General features: G+C 32.2%; 1 protein-coding gene across 13 annotated transcripts in view; it reads right to left on the reverse strand.

Moving 5' to 3' along the window:
* The window catches only part of Akt3 (AKT serine/threonine kinase 3), a 289,636-nt gene that overhangs the window by 174,920 nt on the left and 89,264 nt on the right, over positions 1-25,452 (reverse strand). For 12 of the 13 annotated variants that reach the window (XM_048809245.1, XM_048809244.1, XM_048809251.1 and 9 more), the window contains one exon: positions 6,132-6,257. The exons of the other annotated variant lie outside the window; for it this stretch is intronic. In XM_048809245.1, coding sequence (XP_048665202.1) covers positions 6,132-6,257 — 126 coding nt within the window. The remainder of the gene's footprint in view (positions 1-6,131; positions 6,258-25,452) is intronic. 13 annotated transcript variants of the gene reach the window in all.

Here is a 25,452-nt window from a genome sequence, read left to right on the forward strand (position 1 = left end):
TATAATAGCTATATAAGATTATATAAGGATCGATAAACATTTAAAATTAAATTATTATGTCATCTCATAGTCCACATATTTATATAGTTTTTGGTTTTTCTAGATGTACAAGATTATTATTCTAGGTGGCACTGTATTGAGTAAGACTAAGAATCAACTCATAAGCTTTTTCCCTCTTCCCATGTATTTCCATGAAAGCATTAATGAAAATGAACTGATTTTTCTGTATACTTCAACATTTATTCAGAGATAAAGACACTTTTTGTTAGGTTTAAGCTCCATAAATTCCTTACATTTTTTCAAGGACAGAGAGAGAAATAGGTAAAGCATAAACATTTCACTTAATTTCTAAAATTGGCCTAAGAAACGCAGACTAACCTATTTTTTTATAGAAGGGACTGAGGAAAGTTTACAGAGAAGTAAAGATATTTTCAAGGTAGGCCAGTATATGCTGTACAGAGTAAGGCAGAATTCTAGAGGTGCTTATTGAGACAAGGGCTGGCATTCTTCTCTTACACCAGAGAGTAAAAAGAAACCTTTCAGAAATAGGATAAGGCCCAAAGACATATGGGCAAATACACAAGTATTATGACAATATGTATATCTTACAGTATTTTTTTTATTCAATGATGAGAGTTAACCTGTGCACAGATGATCTTAATCATCCATCATCAGAAATCCATCACACCATAAGTCTATTTAGAGATGTACTTTGCTTAGAAAAATGCCTTTTTAAAACTTACATCTCTATAGCACTATATTTAGAAGGCACCTTTAAATCTAGTTCATATTTGATTCATTCAAAGAAGGATAAAGATCAAATATTATTACCCACATTCTACAGGACTTGAAGATTTCTCATTCTGCATGGCAAAAGATACCTCATTACTTTAAAATCTATAGAAAACGAGTTATACTTTGGATCTCAAATGTCCTCCAAAGTCCCATGTGTTAAGGTAAAGGCTCGATCCTGAGTTTGGCACTCTTGAGAGGTGATGGGTGGGCCTAGTAGGAAGCCTTTAGGTCATAGAAGGTGTTCTGTTGAAGGGAACTGTAGGACTCTGGTTCTTTCTCCTTTTTTTTTGCCACCTGGCCATGAGATAAGCAATTTTGCTCAGCCACATGCTCCCACCATGATGCACTGCCTAACCAAAGGCCGCAAAACAGAGTAAACCAATCATGGATTGGTACAACCAAAAACTATGTGTCAAGATAAATCTTTTCTCTTTTTAAGTTATCTCTATTTGTTACAGTACCTGAAAGTTGACTTAACACAATGTCATGGTATGGGGATGGGGGGAGGGAAATAAGATTTAAATGATAGTGAAGTAATGTCAGTTTTAATCTTGATGCTTAACTACCATTACGTAGTAAGGCAACCTTAAAAAGATCACTGACTTTTCAAAGGCTTCATTTTTCTCATATAAAAAAAGAAAAAAATTGGATGAAATGTTTTCAGATATTCACTCAAAAGCAGTTAGTAAGTCACTATATGTAGGCACTGGAAGCTGCATATAAGATAAATAAGACTACATTGTTTCCCCTAAAATAACTCTGAGGTATATACATGAACTACATGAACTAAACAACCAAGAAAGAAAGTAGTACAAGAAAATATAACAGCTTGATAAAGGACCAAGAGGAATATTTTAGAAGGAACATGAAGAGGAACATAAATCTGAATTAAATCTTAAATGAAAGCAAATTATACAGGCAAATAGAGGACAGAAAAAAATTTCAAAAAAAAATTTCAACCAGAGGGAAGACATAAACAAACGCTAACAGTAGAAAAGCAGCAAAAGTTAAATAGGGAATTATAAACAATTCAGTATTACTAAAACACAATTGTAGAACAGAAGAGACATGCAAGCAAGAATTGAAAGGAGAGGCTAGAGAGATCGTTGTATGATATATTAAGGTAACTGGATATTATCATCCAGTGGACAATGAAGATCCAAGGTAAGGCTTTCACAGGGGAATGGCATAGTTAGGGTGTAATATCAGAAAGATAATTTTGGTATGGGGATGGGGGGAGGGAAATAAGATTTAAATGATAGTGAAGTAATGTCTGAAGGAATATGAGAGGTACAACTAGAGGCAGAAAATATAGTTAAGAATCCATAGCAGAGATAATGATGGCTCATTCGAGGGGAATTACAGGGAAAGAAATAACAGGTTCAAGAAATAAGCAAATCAGCAGAACTAGAAAGGGAATCAGGAGTTGGGTAAAGATAAGGATGAAATGGATCCAAATTTGTGTTCAGGCAGAGACAGAACTGACATACTGGATACAAGGGAAGAAACAGACAAAATCATCTTGAGTTTAGCTTAGGACATGTAAAGTCCAAAAAGCATCTAATATAGAGATGTCCTGAAAGTCAAGTGACTTTAGAAACCTAATGCTCAGGAAAGTAGCCTGGTCTAAAGAGATATAAGGATAGGAGTAAGCTGCATATAGGTTTTATCAGAAACCCTAAACACCTCATTCAAGTGAATATACCTCACTCAAGGAAGAGGTACAAAATGCAAAGTGTCCTCAACCAGAATTCTGTTAAATACCAAAATAATGCATTATACAAAGAGAAAAATCAGGAGATATCTCAGAATATTATATAATGTAAGAGATCATCATAGAAGGAGAATGTGATCAAAAGAATAAATGAAGGCCAGATGGAAATCCAGAAAAAAATAAGAACTAAAAAATGTCTACTAGACTTAATGATGGGGTTCAGCACACACTTCCCCAAAATAACACTGAGGCATTTGAGAAAACAGTAGAAGTAGGAAGGACAGCCTTACCCTTCTCCCCTGAAGCAGGTCATAAAAACCTAGGAAGAATTCTCTGATTTTTCCTTAAAGGAGGTCTTAAGATGCTCAGTGTAGAGAGTTCCTCCCTATACCTGGAGTAAAGAAACATCCTCATCTCTAAAGACACTGTGTCCCTGTGTCTAAACAAACAGGCCTTGATAAAATCCCTCATTTATTACTACTAGATTACCCCCTTTTTCCATTCATACTTCCTTCATTTTAGCCATATCTTCATCAAACCTAAGCATAGACATATACAAGTTTATGTGTTTCTTTGTTTCCAAAGGGTCCCATGCCATGTAAAACTTACATTAATTAACTTCATATGTTTTTATTTTCCTCTACCTTAAAAATTAAGTGGTCACTGGAGAATTCATGAAAAGGAGTTTCAATCAAGTAAATAAAGGAGGAAACAGACTGCAGTGATTAAAAAATAGAAATCATGAGTGTAGACTACCCTTGTGCAAAATTTTAATCAGATGGGAAGGAATTAAAAATTTAATTTATAAAGAACAATTCTAAAATGCCTTCCACTTCTCATGCTTCACTTTATTCATATGGATAAAATGCCTAGTTTAGTAAGATTTTATTAAAACCCACATAAATGTGAAGTAGGCTTTTAATTATAAGAAAAATAGGGGACTCAGATTATAGCTATCATGGGGACATAACACTTTCCAAAACACCTTACAAATACTTTTGTAAAAGTATCCTTTTTTAACTTGTTCTTTCTAGATATACATGAAAGGAGAGTGTATTCTGACATATCAAACAAGTATAATTTGTTCCAATTAGGATCCCATCATCGTAGTTATGTATGATGTGGAGTTATACTGGTCATGTATTCATTCATAAGGATAGGAAAGATAGGTCTGATTAATTCTACTATCTTTTCTATTCCTATTCCTCCCCCTTTTCTTCATTACCCTGTTGTGGGTTAACATCCACATATCAGAGAGAACATTCTGCCTTTGGTTTTTTGGGACTAGCTTAGCATATCACTTAGCATGATACTCTCCAGTTCTATCCATTTACCAGCAAATGCCATAATTTCATTCTTCTTTATGGCTGAGTAACATTCCATTTTGCATATATTCTACGTTTTCTTTATCCATTCATCTGTTTTAGAGCAACTAGGATGGTTTCATAGCTTGTCTATTGTGAACTGAGCTGCTATAAACATTGAAGTGGTTGCTTCACTACAGTATGCCAATATTAAGTCCTTTGGTTATAAACCGAGGAGTGGGATAACTGGGTCAAATGGCGGTTCCATTCCAAGTTTTCTAAGGAATCTCCATACTGCTTTCCAGGGTATCTTTTTTTTAAAAAAAATATATATATTAAAGGGTGCAAGAGTGAAAGGGAAATAGGGAGAAAAGGAGACTATTGGTGAAAGAAACTTTTCATGTTCCAACTATGCCTTCTTTTAATGCTTCATAAAAACATTGTTTGTCACCTCTGCCTGGAATATTCTTCTATAAATAATCTGCATAACTTCTATAAAATCTTCAGGGACCTGTTCAAAGCCTCCCTATAGAATCATGAACTGTGATGGATCAAAAGGTCCTTATAAATCCATTGAACTCAGATTGTTTCCACTATGCCAAAGATGAGAGTTTCAGAGAATGACCTAAGGTCTAAGGTCATACCCATAGGTATCAGAAGAAATAATGCAATTAAGAGATAAGGCAAAGTTGTTGTACAAATTTAAAATAATTCATTTATTGTAAGGTCCAAGTTAATAATATTCCTGAAAGCTAAGGAACTATTCTACAAATTCATTAGTTTGAGTCAAGTATCAACAACTACTTTATATAAAGATTACAGATGTCAACTAATATTTATCTCATAGATAAGTTGACTTGTCAGTCACTAAATAGAATTTTTCCCCAAGAGTGCAGCATTTATTTCAGCCTCTGCCAGTGGAAGTGTTGGAGCAGATGTTGGCAGACTGTGACATACAGTATGTCTTTAAAACTTGTTGGGGTGTGAAATTTCATAAGGTCAAAAAATGCTGCATTTTGATCAGCAGATAAAGGAATTCTGCGCTTTTCCAAATTATTTCAGACAAACCAATAGAATTACTAGCAAAATGGACAAACTAAGAAACTATACTACTTTAGGTGAGACATGACAACATACATTGCTAATGGTTTAAAAGATAAATTTTATGTCTTTAAAGCAAATGTTCACCCAAAAGATTTTCAGAATAAAAATATGTTCTTAAGTCAATACAAAATATATTTGGCAAAAGAATTTAAAACATAATTCCCTACTGAAACAAACCCATTAATATCTAATGAGCATTCTGGTTGGGAAAAAAGATTTTTTTTTTTAATACATACTAGTCTTATTTTTGTAAAAATAAAACCTCTATGTGAAAATCTACTGACATAAATGTAGAGGGCCTTTATTATAAGCTGGTATCCTTATCATTCAAATGATTCCACAAGCCCTTTGGTTTATCTTTTCCTTTAAAAAAAATGAAATAAATAAGGATAAAGAAGACTAAGTCTCTTATAATGATAAACTGAATGTTAATAACATTCAGAAACTATTGATTTCTTGGATTTTTAAAATTGATATTTAACTGAAATTTTTTAGCTTCAATTTTTCCTCATGTTTTTCAAGTATGGCTGAGATAACGTATGACCAAAATAAAATTTAAGGAGGCTGTCCAGTTAAAAATTTATTTTCATGATCCAGAGTCTAGCAAGCTCTCATAAAAGTTGATTTTTAGTTTAACTTTAAAATGTTTTATTTCTGAATTAACACAGAAAGATCCTTTCACTGATGAATCAGGAAGTCTGAACAGTCTGAAGAGCCTGGTCATGACGTATCAGTGAATACTGTCATTTTTCAGTTTATTTTGTGCCATGTTCAAATACAAAATTTCTAAACAAGTTAAAACAACTATGAACATAAAATCTCCTCGGAAAATTATTTCTAATGTAAATAATTTGTTTCTCACAATACAATCAAATGACCTAAGTTTGTAATAGAAAACTTTGAACACCTGACAAACTAAGTTCAATCTAACAACCAAGTTCAAAAGTATTCTTTTACATCTTCTAAAGAGAAACTTGTGGCACATATCTCGAAATTGTATTTATCACATGCAAATTCTAAAATGAAAAACATTAAACTATATGACACTGTATAAGATTATATGCTTAATCACGATAAATTGGAATTTCTATCAAAGTTAAAAATGTGTTATTTAAAATGGATCCAAACTTTCCCATAGGCTTCTTATTATATTGTAAAATGTTAAAAATCCTACAAATAAAAACAAGGTGAATCAACAATTATAATCAACTTACTTGCCACTGAAAAGTTGTTGAGGGGATAAGGTAAATCCACATCTTGAGGTTTCTCTTTATATCCTATGAATGAGCCATCTGTCTTCAAAAGGAAATATCTTGGCCTCCAGTTTTTTATATATTCTCCTATGTAAGGAAAGCATGCATGTTAATGCTGCAAAAAAAAAAATGAACAGCAGCCTTTACACGAAAAATAAATTATGATGCAATATATGTCCTACAACACTGGCCTTCAAAAATTTAGTTAGGCAATTTTCTTTTAACTTAGCTTACAAAAGAAAATACATAAGCCTACAATTAACATTCAATAAAAACCCAAACATGTTTTGTTTTTCATGATTTCACACTTTGATAATTCATTTGCACCATTATTCCTTCAGAGAATCATTCATCTGAGTACACATTTTGTTCAGTTTTTCATTTTATCAGATGGTTGTGAGAGCATATTTATTACCAGCCGGTTTAAAAAGCCTTGGTAAATCGGGCACACAGTATCTATGAATTTCGATGAAAACCACTTATAAGAGGAATACAAAATAGATGTTTCTCTTCCATGTGCCATTAACTAATAACATAATTTGTAAAAAAAAAAAAAATAGTTAAGTTTTCATTGTTAAATCTTGACTGTAACTTTATTTTTGGAGGAAAATAACCTTTCACACAGTGCTGTAAATCAAGCACACACACAAAAAAGCATGAGTTAGTAGCACTTAAACCATATACCAACTCACACATACACAAACATAATTGTTAAGAACACATGGCACAGTGCCATTACATAATCCAATAAACATATACATACATAGATTTATAAATAAGCTCTACTTAGCCACAAAACAGATTCTTCCTAATTCTAAGCAATACAGGTGCTCCATGATACCTCAAGAACTGGATGGCTAGCTGGTCTCATTTTCCAGCTCTCTACTGGATATTTCTAACTTGTTATTTAATCTCAAATGCTGAATCACAGAACTACAAAAAAAAAGTAAGTAGTTCAGTTTTTGATACAAATCAGCTTCTTCTCTTGACCCAAGGTCAAATCTAGCATCTGACTTCTCTGACTCCTTATCCTATCAGTAACTAGGTCAATATAGACTTCATGTATCATGAAATATAATCTTTTGCCAACATATATTTCAGATGTGGAATCATTTCTCTGAATCAGCAATTGTCAGACTTACTTCAGAACATCTTTACATCCTTAAATATTACTGAGAACCCAAAGAGTTTTAAGTTTATGTAGGTTATATTTGTGTTTACCGTGTTACAAATTAAAAACAAGAAAACTTAAAACTTGTTATTACTTTCTTTAAAGGTAACAATAAACCCAGTACGTGCAATATTACATAAAATTAACTATTTTCAAAAACAATATAAGAGCAGTACTGCTTTGCATTTATGCAAATCTCTTTAATGTCTGGTTTAATAGAAATAGATTTTCTCCTCTGCTACTGCATTCACTTTGCTCCACTATGTTGTTTTAATTGAAATACAGCGGAAAAATCTGGCTCAAACAGATATACAGTTGGAAAGGAGAAGACTGACTATTCAAATAGTTATGGATATATTCTTTGATACTATACCAGATTTCAACAAGGAGTAGATTCTAAAAGGTTAGTTACATTATGGAATTTGAAACCTTATCAATAAACTTTCTGTACATTTTGTGAAAAAATGTTCATCTACATTAGACTTTGAATGAATCTTTTACACTGTGCATGCTATTTGGAACATTATACACTGGTCCTACAGAAAACACTTGTTTACTGACTTATGAATATCCAAATGTCGACAAATTTCACATTTACATTTTTTATCAAGACCACCACGTCATCCTACTAGTCTCAGAGTGGTAGAAACATTTTCCAAAATTTTATTATTTCTTTAAAAGCTCAATTTTCATTATTGTAGCAAATAATGTCAGTTTTTTTCCCCTTGTGTAATATGCTCTGAAGTGTTCAGTCTCCTATCACTCTTCACTGAGGTGCAATAACAATTCATTAAATAAACGGAGGAAATATAGGGGCATCTTTCTCACAAATATTTAAGTGCATAAAAGAAAAAAAGACAAAAGAAAACTAATGCCCTTCCATCATTTTACTGAAAAAAATATGGTACTAATGTTGACAGTCTCTTAAACTAAATTCACAAAAGCAAAAGAATTAAATTCACAGTTCCCATTTTAACAATGAAATAGTTCCTCTTATTTATCCTTGTTATTTTACTTTTCTGTTTTTACTTATGTATTCCTATATAAAATTTAAAATCACTAGACCTTAATTCTCCAATGAATGATACAAGAGCAGACTTCAAATGTTGTAAAATAGTAATGTAGATTTATATTGGTACAATATATAAGTCTGTTGAGCTAAATAACAATAGTTTAATAATTATATCAAAGGTAAAATGAAACTATCATTTGAAAAAATTGAAAAAAACATGATAACATAATTTCTTTTTATTTTGAACAGAACAAAATACACCTATTCAGGAAATGTGACATTAAAAAGAAATAAAAATCAGATTTTTATTTCTAAGCCTACTTTCCTTTTAGCCATAAAGTATTTACACCTTCAGATGTCAGAAACAAAAAAAAATCACCATATAAATGAATCTTTTAAATCAAATTTTAGAAATTTAAAATACTTTATGTGGTCTATAACAGGACTTCTGGTTGCCAAAAAGTTCTTTTAAAATAAATTATGCATCCCTTAAACATAATAGTACATTATATACAGTGAGATATTCATTCACACAGAAGAAAAATTGAAAATTTCCCTTCTTGCTAAAAGGAAAAAAACATTATTTCTAAGTTTTTAAAATGATTTTGAGTTGACTCAATTAACAGTTATCATACTAAGCTAAAAGTGGATCTCAAACTTTCAATAGAGATTCCTTTCTTGTTTTGTTTTCTTATCATTGTTCATCTACAATATGAATTGATTTAGAAGGTGCTTAAAGTGTATATTCATTTATTTGGTAATTTGTCGAGGTGCTTGAGATGTGACCCCCTCCCAACCTCTGCCAAAAAAAGGATGAGGTCTCTAACTTCATGGGACTTACTTACTCCAGTACTTCACCAGATTTCAGGTGTCCCCTAAATGTTAGAGAAGGGTGCTAAGTAGTTCCTAAGAATCTCTCTTATATGTTCCCAATAAAATGCTGCAAAAAAGTTCACATAATAGTATGGTATGTTGCCCTAATTAAATATTCAGTATCTAGTTCCAAAAATGGAATGAAGAGGTTGTTTAATTTATAAAGGAATGGGCCTGACAGAGGGACACAGACTCAACAGATGGGAATTAAAAATAATAACAAAATAAGCAAGCTTTCTTGTCACTTTATGGAGGACAAGATCACTAGCCTGAAAGAGTATAAAAAATTATTGCTTTTCACAATATCCAGGCAAGACACTGTGTATACTAAGGATTAAGTAAGGGGGAAGAATTGTTCTGGCAGGTTAGAGATCCTAACTGGGTTTTGACCAGTTGGTCAAGGAAAAGGAACTAAACACTTTTTCATCACTGGCTCAGTAGCTGAAGTAGTCAATGTTGAGCTAAGAAACATGTTCTCAGACTATTCTAAAAATATGGACAAAAAGTTCTGGCTTTTATGAAGCTAAGTGCCCAAAACAAAGGTACCTCCCTTGCAACCAATCCTCTTTAGATGAACTGTTAAAAGTCAGCCACAATTTTACTTTCAAACAGAATTTTCACCTAAATTCATATTGGATGGAGTAATTAATTTTTACTATACTTTCATATTTATGACTTATAGGTTTCAATTTAAGATAGCTTGATTATAATAGAAAGTCATTTAAAAAACGATTCATGTGATACCAACTATTCTCAAGAGATTGTTCTATGGACACTCACCAGTGTACAGCTAAAATTTGCATGCATTGTCATGATTAACCTTCAGTAAGCACTGCTGTCACAACTGGACAAAGTGTCCAATACAATCTCTTCTCAGCTTTTTCTATCTACTTTAATGGGTACTTCTTTTTCATCCTCTTTGCCTGGCGGTTATATCTATTTTGAAATACATGTAATACCAAAATACTTACATAGTTGTGCTTTGTTTAATGACAGAGATACATTCTGAGAAACACATCCTTACGTGATTTTCTCATTGTACAAACTTCATAGAGTTTACTTATATAATCTTAGATATTTAGCTTACTATACTACCTAGGCTACAGTGTGTGTGTGTATGTATAACCTTTCACTCCTAGAGCCATGATGAACAAAGCAACACAAGACTGAATCAAGCCTAAGAAGAAATAATGCAATTAACAGATAAGGCAAAACACAAGAGATTCATGAGGCTGCTGCTGGCCATACACAGTATATGATATTTTACAGTAGATACTTTATTTCAATTAAGTAGGAGGAGGTAATTCTAAAATAGTGATTAAAAATTATAGTACAGTAAATAAACTAATACATCATTTATTGTTAAGTATCATACTGTAAATAGTTGTATATGCTATACTTTTTGTATGGCTGACAGCACTGATTTATTCCAGCATCATCACAGACACATGACCAATATGCTGGCCTGTGGCAAGGACTTAGTTAGGTAACAGGAATTTTTAACTCCATTGTAATCTTCTGGAACCAACATGGTACATGTGGTCCATCACTAACCAAATCCAGTTGACTGTATTTCCCAAAAAAAGATCCTGATATTTTGGCTTTTATAGTAAACTGAATGATGGACCCTCAAAATATACATACATGCTAATCCCTGGAACCTGCAAATATGACCTTATATGTTCGAATACACACACACACACACACACACACCTTATTTAACATAAAAATTGAAATACACACACACACACACACACACACACCCCTTATTTAACAAAAAATTTGACTCAGTTAAGGATTTTGAGAAAAGCTCCTGGGTTATCTGGGTGATCCCTAAATCCAACTACAAATATTGTTTTAAGTATGGTTTTAACACATAAGAAAAAAAAGGAGACAATGTAACACTATAGAGGCAGTTGGAGTGACATACTTACCACAAGCCAAGGAATTCCAAGAAGAAACAAAGAACTGACTCTCCCCTACAGCCTTCAAAGGGAATGTGGCCCTACTCAGACTTGATGTTCTAACTTCTGGCCTCCCAAATAGCAGAGAATACATTTGTGCTGTTTTAAGCCATTTACTTTGCTGTGATTTCTTACAACAGCACTAAGCAACTAATACAGTAACTAATGCAGCTTCCAAAGATTTGTTTAAACAAACAAACAAACAAACAAAAAACTACTGATTCTTTAAATTTGGGGCATAAGAGGTATACATATTCAGGTAATACCTCCAAAATTCAAATGAAAAAATCCATATTCTCTGAATGGTGAAGAATTCTATTTGTGAATTGTGGAATTGGAAAAGGTTCCTTTTTAGAGTTCAGTTTTACCTAGCTATGACTCCAGATTTTTCCTGTTCATATTAAAACAAATTAACAATCTCATTTTGAATGGGTGTTAGTTATAGAAAACAAGTTACAAGTAAGTTTAAATTTGGCTCCCAGGCTTTGTCTTTAACAACATGAGATGGGACATGATATAAGTTTAGATTCATACTTATCATCTAAAAATTTTAATATGATATTCAAATGGATCATCTTTACTGGGGTTTATATGCATTTGATACAGGCCCTCCCCTCCCCAAAATTGACAGGGCTCATTTCTTACTGCTCACCTAATGTCATTTTTTATTTAATAATCTTCAACCTAAATTAGTCCATACATGTAGATGTTATTTCATTATTTTTTTTAATTTTTAAATTTTATTTATTCTAATTAGTTATATATGACAGCAGAACGCAATTAAATTCATATTACACAAATACAGCACAATTTTTCATGTCTCTGGTTGAATACAAAGTAGAGTCACATCATTCGTGTTCATATTTATTAACACTCCACTGAGATCAAATTGATTTTTTTTTAATTTTTTAATATTTATTTTTTAGTTTTCGGCGGACACAACATCTTTGTATGTGGTGCTGAGGATTGAACCCGGGCTGCACGCATGCCAGGCGAGCACGCTACCGCTTGAGCCACATCCCCAGTCCCCAAATTGATTTTTTAAAAGCTGAAGACATCAGAAAGTGCTAAAGCAGAAGTTAGGGATATGTCTCTTGACTACAAATGCATTAATTAAAATATGCAAATGGTCTTTCATATAGGAAAACTAGAGAATTTCTACATTTGTTCAGACATGCAAATGGATGACCCTTAAACGTAATTCAGATTTATAGTCTCACAAATAAATTGAGTTAATGAATATGCTTCCATTTTGAGGCTAGGTTGTATTCTGGAACCTAGTCCTGACTAACTTCACGAATGGTTGAATGTTAGACATGTGCTGAAGTATGTACCAGTTGAGAACGCTGAAGAAATATTAAAACTAATGGACACCTACCCTCTATATTAAAATGAATTATACTAAAAACATAATTAGGTGTATTGGGATTTTATTAAAAGAAATACAGATATGATTCAATTGAAATCTATTTAACTGTAGCACCATTTTCCTTAAATCCATGATCATTTAGAATTCAATTAAACAAAACACTCAAATTGTTATTTTTTAACAGATACTGCCTTCCTAAAATATAGAAAATAAAAGACCCTAATTACTAATAGTTTGTATAGCAAACTGAAATTCTGATTTTTCTAACTCATAAAGGCAATACAGCTTTTAAAATGACCAATGGCCACTTTTTATTATAAGAGCTTTCAAAAACCAGCCATTACTTAATATGGTGGAAGCATTTTCAAACCTATGTCAGGAAAAGGAATTACTGTCATAAAGCTCAAACAATTTAAAGCTTAACTTTCCTGAGAATACTGGTTTTTAAAAATTTCATTTCCATGCTTAATCACAATCTAGGTTTTAAAATACATGATTATTTTATTTCTTCATACACCTGAGAAAAAAAATGAATAGATAACATCTACACTTGATCTATGCATTAATGAAAATAATTACTTTATAATGCTCATTATTAATAGATGGAAAGAGCCACTAGTGTTTATACAAAAAAAATGGCTTAAAAATGTAATCAACATTGTACTAATTCAGGAGTATTTATATAAATAATGCAACAATGTAACAGATTCATCCCATCAGTCAAAAACAATTTCTTTAAATAGTGTTGGATATGTAAAACATATATCTTACCTAAAGAAATGCAAAAAGCTATGCAATATTTAAATATAGCATTAGTTTGATTAATACTACTAACTCTTTTAAAGTCAGACACAGGACATCAGAGGAGTGAGTAAACACTTATTGTGTGTTTGTTTTTTGAGATGGAGTCTTGTTGTGTTTTGCCCAGGTTGATCTCCAACTCGTGGAATCAAGCAATCCTCCCACCTCATGCTCAAATAGCTGGACTACATGTGTGCGCTATTGCACCAGCTTTTCTAAAAATTATTTTTTTAAATGATATACACAAACATATATTGTCATGAAAATACAAGTACTTTAAGAATTTCCAAACAGCAGCTTTAAACCAAAAACTGAGCAGCTTTCAGTAAAAAATAAGTTTAAATGCTTTAAGAAACTATCTTTGGCAATATTCTTAAATAAAAGTCCTCTTTGGTCAATTTTACTTAAGACAAAAAGAGATGTAATGTTAATTTCAATATAAAATCTATTTCATTTCATGGTTCATAATGTAGTAAATATTTAGCTCTTGACAAATGCCAAACAAATTTACACATATGCATTACCTTTAAGAAAATATGGCAAAACCTTTTCTCTATTCTAGATTTCATAGATAGTACCACAAATAAAGAATATATAATTCATGATTGTGTGATACACCATAACTATTTTTAAACCAAATATGGCTACAGGATAAATGCATGATGATAAATATAATAAAATCTGTAGTGTTTACAACTGCCAGTTACATTTTTATGTAGAAAAGTCCAGTTAGTTCTAAGTGGAGTCCTGTTCATATCTCTTAGAGAATAGGAAAAAAAAGTTTCTCACTGAACTTACCTTCACCAAGATGTCTTGAAAATAATCTTGGAGATTTTATGTTATTTATATTATAATGAATTAGCATAATAATTTTCAATTGCACAATATGAAATATAACTTTAAAAATGAAAATAATTTCACACACTGTAGGTCCTTTTAAAATATATATTTATGTGTGTGTTTTTTTTAAATTCTCTTTTACTGAATCTTTCAAATGTTCTTTTCTTGCTCTTGGGCAAATTAAACATGTGAAATTCTATTGTGACATCTATGCAATGTCATTAAACAACTGATAACAACCAGTACTAGATGCGTGTTAGTTTGAATAACCTCTGAAATTTGGGAGACATGTATGAAACATACCCAAAGCATTTCAGTTCCTTCCCAGCATTCTCATTCTAAGATGCTGTTCAATGAACATGACAGATTATGGAACACACCTTATTTAAGATTGGGGGGAAATGGGCTTTAGCTGTGTCAAAATACATACAAGCACTAAGAATGCAGCAATTGATGACATAGGAAGGCAAACCTTCATAAAGTTTTAGGGAGAATGGAACACAGGAAAAATGGCTGGGGTGAGTAATTTTTAACTCAACATGGAACTGATAACTTATGCCTACAGTCTCAGCTATCAAGGAAGCTGAATCAGGATTACTTAAGTTCAGGAGTTCAGGGCCAGCCTAGACAACACAGAAAACCTCATTTTAAAAAACAAAACAAAACTCCATATGAAAATTTCTCCCATTTCTTTATTCATTTTTGATGATCCAGACTGTCACCATAAGTGATGGCAATCTCCCTTATTCCTTGGCATTTCCAAATAGCATCATATGTGCCTTAAGAAAAAGGTGCTCGTATTTGTTGATTTGATGCACTGCTGTAGCAGAAGGCATTGGGAGGATATCAGCACAAGATTCTTCAATATTTCATAAAAGATCTCTGGTTTGCTGTGATGAAGATTCCAAGATGAGGCACTGCACCCACTCCTCTTTGAGAGGTTTGTCTGCTCTCCAACTGGTCAATGTCACCACTGCAACTGGCCACATGAGGTTGTTTATATTTTGGTAATTTTGTGTTGTATTTTCAAAATGCCGTAAAAGCTTTCCAGATGTACCCACATTCCTCTGCTTCATCACATATGTTCCTTCATGATTATTTTGAAAAGTATATTGCAGTCAAGAATTTTTGCTTCCACTGCAATATGCATGAACTTGTCATTTTTTATGTTAAGTATAGTTTTCATACCTACTTCCTAAAGAAGGCTGGTGTCCATGCTTTGCTTTGAAGCTAAAGCAATGATGAGAAAAATACCTATGCAATAAATAACACAAGATGTTAGAAAGCCAACTTCTCTAAGATCTCAGTAAGGCTGATCTGTCATTCTTTATCTGCATTATTTTCTTTTGTTTTCTAGCACCTGCCTAATTTCCATCTACCTTTAAGCATTCTGGTATTTGTTTTATAACATTCTATCAATTAGTTACTCAAATCCTAGTTCCCCCTTTTAGAAAACATTATTTACACTTTAAGCCTAAAAATGATACTTTTAAATTATTTTTTTAAACACAAGAACATCCTAATAGAACTACAGTATTATTGAGAGTAAATAAAGCAAGATGAATGGGGGCAGTGTTGAGGGAGGAAAAGAAATACAAAGCATTTCCACAAACTAGCCAAAAGAAAATAACATCTTAGCAATTTAATGAAGAATAAACTATGAGATTAGTTTACATAGCAGTAGATATGTTGTAGAGAATTACTCAATCTGTACTCTGCTTCCTGCTGGGTTAAATGTGAACTAAATTATTATTTTGCTTACATTTACACCCTTGTAAATTGTGAAAGCAGACAGAGCTTTCTTTTTAATCTGCTTTCTGCACTATAAAATCTCCAATTGCACACACCTCACTGTATACAAGTTATTACCAAATTATTTTAACAAAGTATAGTCATGTAATTTTAAACTACTGCAAAGAAAGGGACCCATTTAAGAAGATAATTTCATTATAAATTTTATAACTTCCTTACTATAAATATTTTTCATTTTATTATACCATACTCTCTAAATATTTAAATCAATATAATATCCCACATTACATATACACTGTGGTAAGTAACCTTAATGAGTATCAAATATGGAAGTAATATGTCCATAAGATAAACCTGCTCACCATGTAGGTCTAGCACCTACCACAGAGCAGGCTAGCAATAACCATTAATGAATGAATAAATAAAAATTATCTCTAATCAAAATCAGGGTTAAATTTACAAAGTAAAGTTCTCTCAAACAGAGAAATCTCACTACAATATAATCATATATGGTTCTAATAATTTTTCAGTTAGAACATACTTGATGGATATGGTATACAACAATAATGGTGTCTCACTATGGCAGTAATTGGAAACTGGCCAAGAAGGCAGTAGTACTTGCCTACCAGGAGGAGGCCTGTGCCACCTGAAAAAACTCAACTGATCAAATGATTCAACCCACCAGTCCCATCCCTTTATTAAAATCACTGCCTTATGGAATAAAAATTAAAAAACAGAATAGAGTCTCACAAATGAGTCTCTCCTATAATAAATTTCTAGTAGTATGGGATCCTAAAATAATACCGCATCAAACCCAAGAATTCTATTATTGTGAGGGTGAATCCAGGCTCTTCATAACTCTTCTCTTCCCTCCTTTGTTTTCCTTAGACAATATACTGATTGAGCCTTGTACTGGAGCAAGTTAAACGGTGAAAAGAGGAAGTGTTGAGAAAGAGGATGAGAAGGAACTTGGAAGTGCTTTAGCCAACCACTGTCCCCAGGCTTCACCCATAAGAGACCTCTTCTCAGTAACATTGAGAGAACAGTGTAGTAGTATTCTCACCTCACAGAGCCACACTGAGGTGCTGAGACACAGAAAACAGCTAGTATATGGAACAATTGAGATTTGAGTGGAGAGCTATTTAAACCAATAAAATCCTCCTCTACTACTCTGTTCGCATTTTCAAAATTAAGTGATATTGTACAGTGTTTAAGAGCTCAAACTCTGAAGCTAAACCTCTGAGGTTCAAATGTCAATTCTGTACTCACTACTTACTGAGTGACAGACAAGGCATGTCACTTAATACCTCTGCACCTCAAATTCCTCTTCTGAAAAATGGAAATACTAATTAAATTAGTTTTATAAAGCACATACAATAATGTCTGGCTCATAGTAAGCAATTACATAAACATTCATTAACTGAATAAAACATCTTATAGTAAAGTGAAGGAAAACGATCAAAAGACAGTGAGTCAGGCACAATGGTGAATGCCTGTGATCCCAGCAGCTCAGGAGGCAGGGGATCACCAGTTCCAAGCCAGCCTCAGCAACTTAGCAAGGCCCTAAGCAACTCAGAGAGACAATGATTTTACATAAAAAAGGGCTGGGGATGCGGCTCAGTGGTTAAGTGCCTCTGGGTTTCATCCTTGGTACTAAAAAAGTGAGAGCCTAATATGAACAATTCATAAGACTAAAAGTAAATTAAGTTTTTAAAATAAAATGGAAATTGCCTAATTATCGGTGTCCTACATTAGTTGAGCAAAGTAGGGGCTGGTTTGGGGTGGATAAAATTTCAATTTTTGTATTCACCTTCCTTAAGTCCTGTCATCCCCATTACTGATAATAATGAATTGCATATCATTTATGCTTATCTCACTGAAATCTCTAGTTAAAAACTGACAATACTATCATAGAAATCCTCTTTCTTAATTTAATATCAAGTATCTCTGGGGTGAGGGAGTTAAAAAACCCTTCACTGAATTTACTACTAAATATTTCATTGTTTCTTTCAAATTATCTCATAAGAAGTTTACTACATAAAAAAAGAAAAAGAAAAGAACACGTTTCATTGTTTTGACATCAGGCCTTTCCCACTCTTCCTTTTTACTGCACAAGTTAATCATTTCATCTCAAATACTCTGAATTATAAGTCACACATTAAAAGTGGTTTAGGAACAATAATATATTTCAACTTCCAATACCCAATAAATTATTCTTGATTTATATTTTATTATTTCTATTTATACTGTTGCTGTTTGCCTCTGACTGAACCCAGAAGCACTTTATCCCTGAACCACAATCCATCCCTTTTTGTTTTTTGAGACAGGGCCTTGTTTGCTAAGTTGCCCAGGTAGACTTGTGATCCTCCTGCCTCAACCTCCCATGTTGCTGAGATTGCAGACATGCTCCACCACATCCAGCTTTATTTATACTTTAAAGATGTGCTCATGCTTAAGTATACAAAAACTGAAGGATATGTATGCTTTCAGTGACTGCTGCTATATATTGCTAAAGTATTGCTGTAAATAATTCTGAATATTAAGGAGTTTTATAAGTGTTGATTACCCAAATAAAATATCTTAACTTTCTCAGGTTATTTTCCTATTTTCTTTGTAATGTTGCAATTTGTAACCTGTCATCTGTTATCACTTTCTAAGAACTATGCTTAAAACTTCTCACCAATTGAAGTATACAGATACATTAAATATTTTTAAAACAACAGAACAAATCAAAGAAATGAAGCCACAAATCAAACACTATTCAGTTACTCAAACAAGCCCATTCTTCTCCCCTAAACAAGCTTACAAATCAGATAAATACCAGAGAAGCTGCTGTTCAATGTTAAAAATGAATTTACTTACCTTGGCCCTCTGAGGGCAGTATTACCTAAGACACAGCCAGAATTTTCAGAAAAATAATCTTTACCTACCATTCTAATACAAACATTTTTTTTAAATTAAATGGTTATAATTTGCTCATTTTACTTAAATTTTACGTCTTCATCATTATCTGTATCTCTGTGACTTTAAAAGGAAATTTTCTTAAAAGCATGACATCATGAAAGAAAATACCTTGAAGTCTCATATCATGGAAGTCATTCAAAATGCAATAATATAAAAAGTTATACAAATGATTCTGCATTATGTAAATTAAATTCCTTCAAGTAACATTCTCTGTAGACAATTTGTTTTTTTTTTTAATGTGGGACATAAGAATATGCAATCATTCAGTAAAGATATAGTAATTTCAAAGAGATTATATTTAGTTGCAAAATTTCTTCTTAAAAGTAGCCCAGAGCCAATCAGCTCATTTGTTACAAAATCATTCATTTATAAATAAAAGATAATACAAAGGTCAAACTGACCTCGTAGAGGAAAAGAACCCACTTTTGTTCATAACTGATTCTGAAAAGTGTAAAAAATATTTACATGGCATAAGAATTATCAATTTACTTTACAGAATCTATGTCAATGCACATTGGGTATTCTTTTTTATTAAGACATTACCTATTTTCAAAAAGTAGGAAAAAAGTTTTCTACAATTCACTTTCACTTATTAAAGACTTTTGCAAAACACTAAATAACCCTTGAATAATTCAGTTGTGTGACAGACCTTTAAGAACATAAAGAGTCCTAATTTTCATGTCAAAGTTTTATAAGTGTTGATTATCCAAGCCTAAACTTCTCACCACTAACCCTACAAACAAAACAAAAATGAACAAAAATCTAGCCTAAAGAAACTGACCCACTGAAGAGAGAAAAATTGCAAATAGGTAAAAAAAAAATTTACTTTCACAGGGCAGATCACCTGATACATGGCCTCCATTTAGTGGAAATGTACTTTCATTTGGATACTTTTCAGAAAAGTCTTTGCTTCTGTAACTTAAGGTATAAGTTTCCACTCAGGATCTATGTCATTATTTAGCATAACTTGAGTAAATGAGATTTTAAATTTTATAGTATTAGTTAAGCAATTTTATACTTCTTAAAGTCTAAAATACTGTGAATATTTAAAGATCAAAGGAAAAAATTAAAATTAAATTCCAAATCTTTTTTTATTGAAACAAAAAGTAGATGAACTATCTTAACAAAGTCAGATGAACACAGAGCAAAAGAAGGGAAAGAAGGTCATTTTATATTGTTTTCTATAATAAATATATGTATACTTAAGTCTAAATATCTCTTCAGAAAGATGCCAGGAAACAACAGCTCCTGTTCCACCAGCTTTCACTTAAAAGTATAAAATTATGAACTTTGATACTGTGGTTCCAGTCTCAAACAAATAAGTGACATACTTGGCCAAAAAAATACATGAACTTCACGGTTTATGCCTTTCCCGCCTTTATATCTTGATCATGGTCTGTTCTAAAGAGTGCTACCAAGTTTACTAACAACTTTAATCAGATTTCTTGAAACTAAAACACATTAAAAATTTAAGCCAAAACATTTCACAAGATGCCTTAAAGAATATGTCAGACAGCGAAATACTCCTCTGTTTTCAACATACTGGCCAATATTTTTAAAATTACTATTCATGCAGGATTTTTCTAAGCAAAATTCAAATACATGTATATACCATTAAATAAAAAAGTTCTTAGAGGTTTCTTTTGTTGTTGTTGTTGTTCTGAAAATATATTAAGAACAGTTTCATTGATTTTTGAAAATGTCCTCAGTATTTTTAAATAGTTTCATCCTCATCTGTGACAGAAGTCTACAAGCTTCAGAATATTCCCACTTTGTTACCTAAGTTGTTTTTGGTAAACACATCATCATTCTTTTTTTAATATTAGACCATAACTATTATCTCTGTGTGAATATTGGTATCAATCACATGTGCCGTTAAACATTAAAACTATCCTTAAATGAAACTAACACTGCACTCAAAGTGAGGTGTATTTTTCCAGTATAAGTAATTAATTCTTTAAAGATAGAACTTCTTAGGCACCACACCAGCCTGTGAACCATTCTTAGATACTGAATTACGCGCAGTTTTCCCAGGTACAACATCCCTTGAACTTGCCATTCAAAATTACGGAGTAATATTTAGTAGAGGGAATGCTTGACAGAAACAATGTGAAAAGAAAGACCTTAAAGAACCACCACCTACATCTGTGTAAGAATTAATCATACTCTACCGAATTTACAGTCTCAGGCCAACCAAAGTCATTTCCCCTTTATTCCTCAAAAAAAAAAAAAAAAAAAAAAAAACGCTCTCCTATTCCAGCATTTTCATCCCTACAGAAGAAGCCTGATCTGTTTCTCCATCTGCAAAATAAAGAGTCCTGACAATCAAATAATGCTTTAAAATGCCACAAGAACATGAGACATTATTTTTGTTATGTGTTCACTATAATCATTACATTTTTAAACCACAATGTGTTCTAAAGGCTTACTTTAAAAAAATAATTACACCCCAAACAGTTTAAATATTGGCACAACAGAGAAAATGCAGCTCCAAAACAATTTGAGATGAATATTGATTTAAAAGGACTAACACAATTCTTTAAAAACCTTGTATACTGTCTTTAAGTAAAATAATGATTTTATAGGACAAAATATTAAATTATCATCAGTGAATAACCACTCACACCACACCTCCAAAATACTTATATTCAACAGTTTTCTCCATATACTGTTAAGTAATTGCCTGTCCTACAGATTTATGGAATAACCATTGTTAAGTCCCTAAATATAAGATTCAAAAATAAAAACAAACAAACAAAAAAAAAAACCCAAAACCTTGCAGCTGTGATCATTCTTTTAAATGGCCTCTAGAACTTTGTTTGCTCACATTGTAACAGTGAGAGCATGGTATAAATACTCCAAATACAATAGTTACAGACCTCTAGATTTGCACTAACACATAACAAAAATGAAATATTAACAGCTACACCAAATTTGCTTCAGATATTCCAAATATATTATCTCATTTAGTACCTCAAGATCCTTCAATAGCAGTTATTGCTCCCTCTTTTCATAGAAGAAGAAATCCATGCACAAATAATTTTAAGGGACTTTCATAAGTTTGCTCATTTAAGTTAAGTCATGCTTAAATATGGTCTACGTAACTTCAAAGACAATGTCTTTAATATTTCAATTACCTTACTATATATACTTGCCTGCACTACTGAAATTTGGCAAATGGCTCTGAAGAAATGAGAAATATGACTAATTAAAGTAGAGACAGACAAGTTTGCATTACAGAATCTTGCCTTTGTCAGATATTCATTAACATCCTTACCACAAACTAACCTAGAAGATGCATGTTGCTTATCCCAAGCTTAGCAGGGATATCAGTACTGACTCTGAAACTACTAAATATATGTATGTAATTCTACATTCAAAGATATGGGCATATCCATAGCCTTTCAAAATCAAGGACAAAAATAAATACATAAGGCAAAGGAGAGGTCCAGTGTAGTGGATGATTCTGTATGCCTTTTCAGCAAAGGAAGATTAGAGTCATCGAGGAAAAACTGACAGTGAGAGAAAACAGTTTTTCTAGATAGATCAGAATATTTCTTTATGAAAAGTAAAAACTAATGTGCTCAGGAAAACATTACTCTGGATGCAATGCTTTGGACATTTTTGCTTATTAATCATGAAAAAATTATGAAAGTATGAGTTTACCAAAAATCAAAGTAAATAATCTTTAATTATCTACATATCTTTTTGGTAATATCAATCCAAATGGGGGGGGGGAAGGAATTGAGAAAAAGAACAGTGACATGAGACATAAAAATCAGGGCTTCCCTTTTTGTTTTCTAGTTGTTTCATTCATATTGTGACTGGTTTTGAAATTTTACAAAATTTGAGTGTTCTAGAATGTATCTGAAAAATTCAACCTAACAGCACTGTTTCTTCTCAATTTTTTAAGGCCAAAGTGATAAAACAGACATTTAAGTAAATATATTTGCTTCTACCTACATATAAATGTTATTACAGCATTTAAAAGAATTCCAGATAAATAAAATTTCTAACACCTAATGATAAATATGGATCAGAGGGAAAGATATAACCAACTTATCAAAGCCTAATGAAAACACAGGTCTGTCATTTATAGAATCAAGGACAACCAAGAAAAAAATATTAACCAAACAGGCCAGGTTATTATATAACTCTTTCACAACTAGAAATATCTAAATTCAAAGCATTATGGAATTACTCAATAAAATAAATTTGGTACTAACTCACCCCTAGTGGCAGGCTATAAAATAAATCCATTCTTAATAGTTAAAATACTGACTAGTGTTAAACTGTTAATGTATGCATTAAGAGCATAGCAATTCAACTGACTGATTACTTAATCAAAAGCTCCTGTTATCTGTTACCAGTTCACTCCTAAAGTTAACCAAATGGGCTAGCTACCATCTATATGGAGAAATAAGAAAGTTTGTATTGACATTTAAAGAAGTTGCTTTCTAAAACTAGACATGAATAAGAGAAGGAAGAGGAAGTATTAAACCCCTAAACTAATTAACGAAAAAAGGGGAGGGGGGATCCAGGAAAACAATGATAATTAGTATGTACCCTTGGTTAACCAAATCCACACATACATTCATTCTGTATATGCACAAACATCAGCAGCATCATAAACCGTCTCAAGTTCTAGCCATTATTCAGTTCGACATCTGCACATGTTTATGCGTCTCTCCAAACAACCTCTTGAACACCCTGCTGGAGCTGTCATTTTTTTCTTCTCCCTATCTGGCAGATGGCAAGTCAACAATCGGCATCAACAGCAGCCGAATATCTCCCCCTCCATCCGACCCCCCTAAACAGACACAATAATAACTTCTTTGTGCTTCCCTACAATGCAGCTGCTTAAACCATTTCGCTACAAGGCTGCTTTGCCTTAATAAAAAAAAAAAAAAAAATCCCTTCTGTCAAGTCTAAAAAGCAGCATAATGTTAAGCAAGCTAAAGCCACAGCACAGCTGCAAACGGGCAGACACATTGACAGCTCCTCCCTTAACAAAGCCCTGTGAATTGAAGGGGGTTCATCTGAGGCTCACACAGTAATTAGTATAAAAAAGTCCGACAGCCTCTATTATGCTAAGGGGAAAAAAAAAAAACTGGACAGAACTGGGCTGCTGTTTTGCGTCAAGAGTTCTGCTGCAGAGTAGATAAATCATGTTGGGTTTTTTCCTCTCTTTTTAAAGACAGTAATAAGGAGGATGAGAGAAGCTAATTTGAAAACTTGGACACAGTAATTGTACCATATGGTGAGCATTTATCCTTTCTGAAATTCACACTAACAGTCACTTACATGCACACTGCTTTGTTTTACAGTTGTTATTCTCTCTACCATATTCATAAAATGGATTTGAATATCTGATACTCAAGAGAAGTTGTGTGTAATTAGCAACAGAACTGCCTAGGTTTAATTTACCGGCCTTACACTGCAATCTAGTAAAACGCAAAACAAAATTAAACAATGTGTCCACTTCATAAAATGTTTTTTCCTTAACTCAATTAAAAAAAACTTATAAATATGGGTTCACTGGAGGGTTTCTAAGTATATTTTGAAAATTCAACCAATAAAGTATGGTTCTTGGTAAGATTTCTATAGACCAATTTCTAAGATACGATATCACCATGAGAATGAAAATGACCTTTCATTAAGATCATCTGTTTTTAATTAAGCACATGTAACTCTGATTCAGACAGATAGATTAGATAGATAATAAATAAACTCAGAGGTAACATAATTTTTGTGTAAGTATAGTAAAAATTTTTTCAAGGAATTGTGTCACTTATTAAAAAGCTATTAAGTAGTAGGTGCCAAACATTTGTGCTAGGCACAGAAAGTAAAATACAATATAGAAAAGTTTTCATATTTATTAAAAAATTTAAACATAAACCGACAATATTGTTTGTCTACTTCAAAAATCCTATAAAAATCTGCCTACTCTTGGGAAAAAGACTTAAATAGTATTAATGCATTATTTATCAAGGCCCAATATATATTCAAAATAATACTTTTTCTTACATAAAAACATAGGAAAAATAAGATTAATCTAAACAGAAGTAAATTCATTTTAATACTAGTTGTATGTTCCTTGAGATAAAAATAATGTTGTATTTCCCAACATAAACTATGTTCTAAACTCTGACACTCAATTAGAACTCATAGCAACCCCTTCATACTAAGTAGAATAAAAGCAGTGATCTGAATTACTACAATTCACTTGTGAAGGTACCGTTCTGATTTAATATTTTTTGGATATTAAAAGTAAAATATTGTAAGAAATTTTTATGTTAGTCCAGAAATCAGGGTTCCCTGATGTAATCTGTGCCTTTAAAATACACATACTGATGGATAGTAATTTCCCAATACTCCTTTGTAAGATTGTGGCCCCACAGAGGAAATTAAACATAATCACACTCAGAAGAAACAAGGAATCATCTACAAGAGCCACTGGTCATGTTTTATAATAAATATCTATTTTGGCTTAAAAAATATATAACTTGTCACTACCCCCTATGGGTACAGTAGCT

The sequence above is a fragment of the Marmota marmota genome, unplaced genomic scaffold, assembly GCF_001458135.2.
Source record: "Marmota marmota marmota unplaced genomic scaffold, marMar, whole genome shotgun sequence".
In the NCBI taxonomy this organism is placed as follows: domain Eukaryota; kingdom Metazoa; phylum Chordata; class Mammalia; order Rodentia; family Sciuridae; genus Marmota; species Marmota marmota.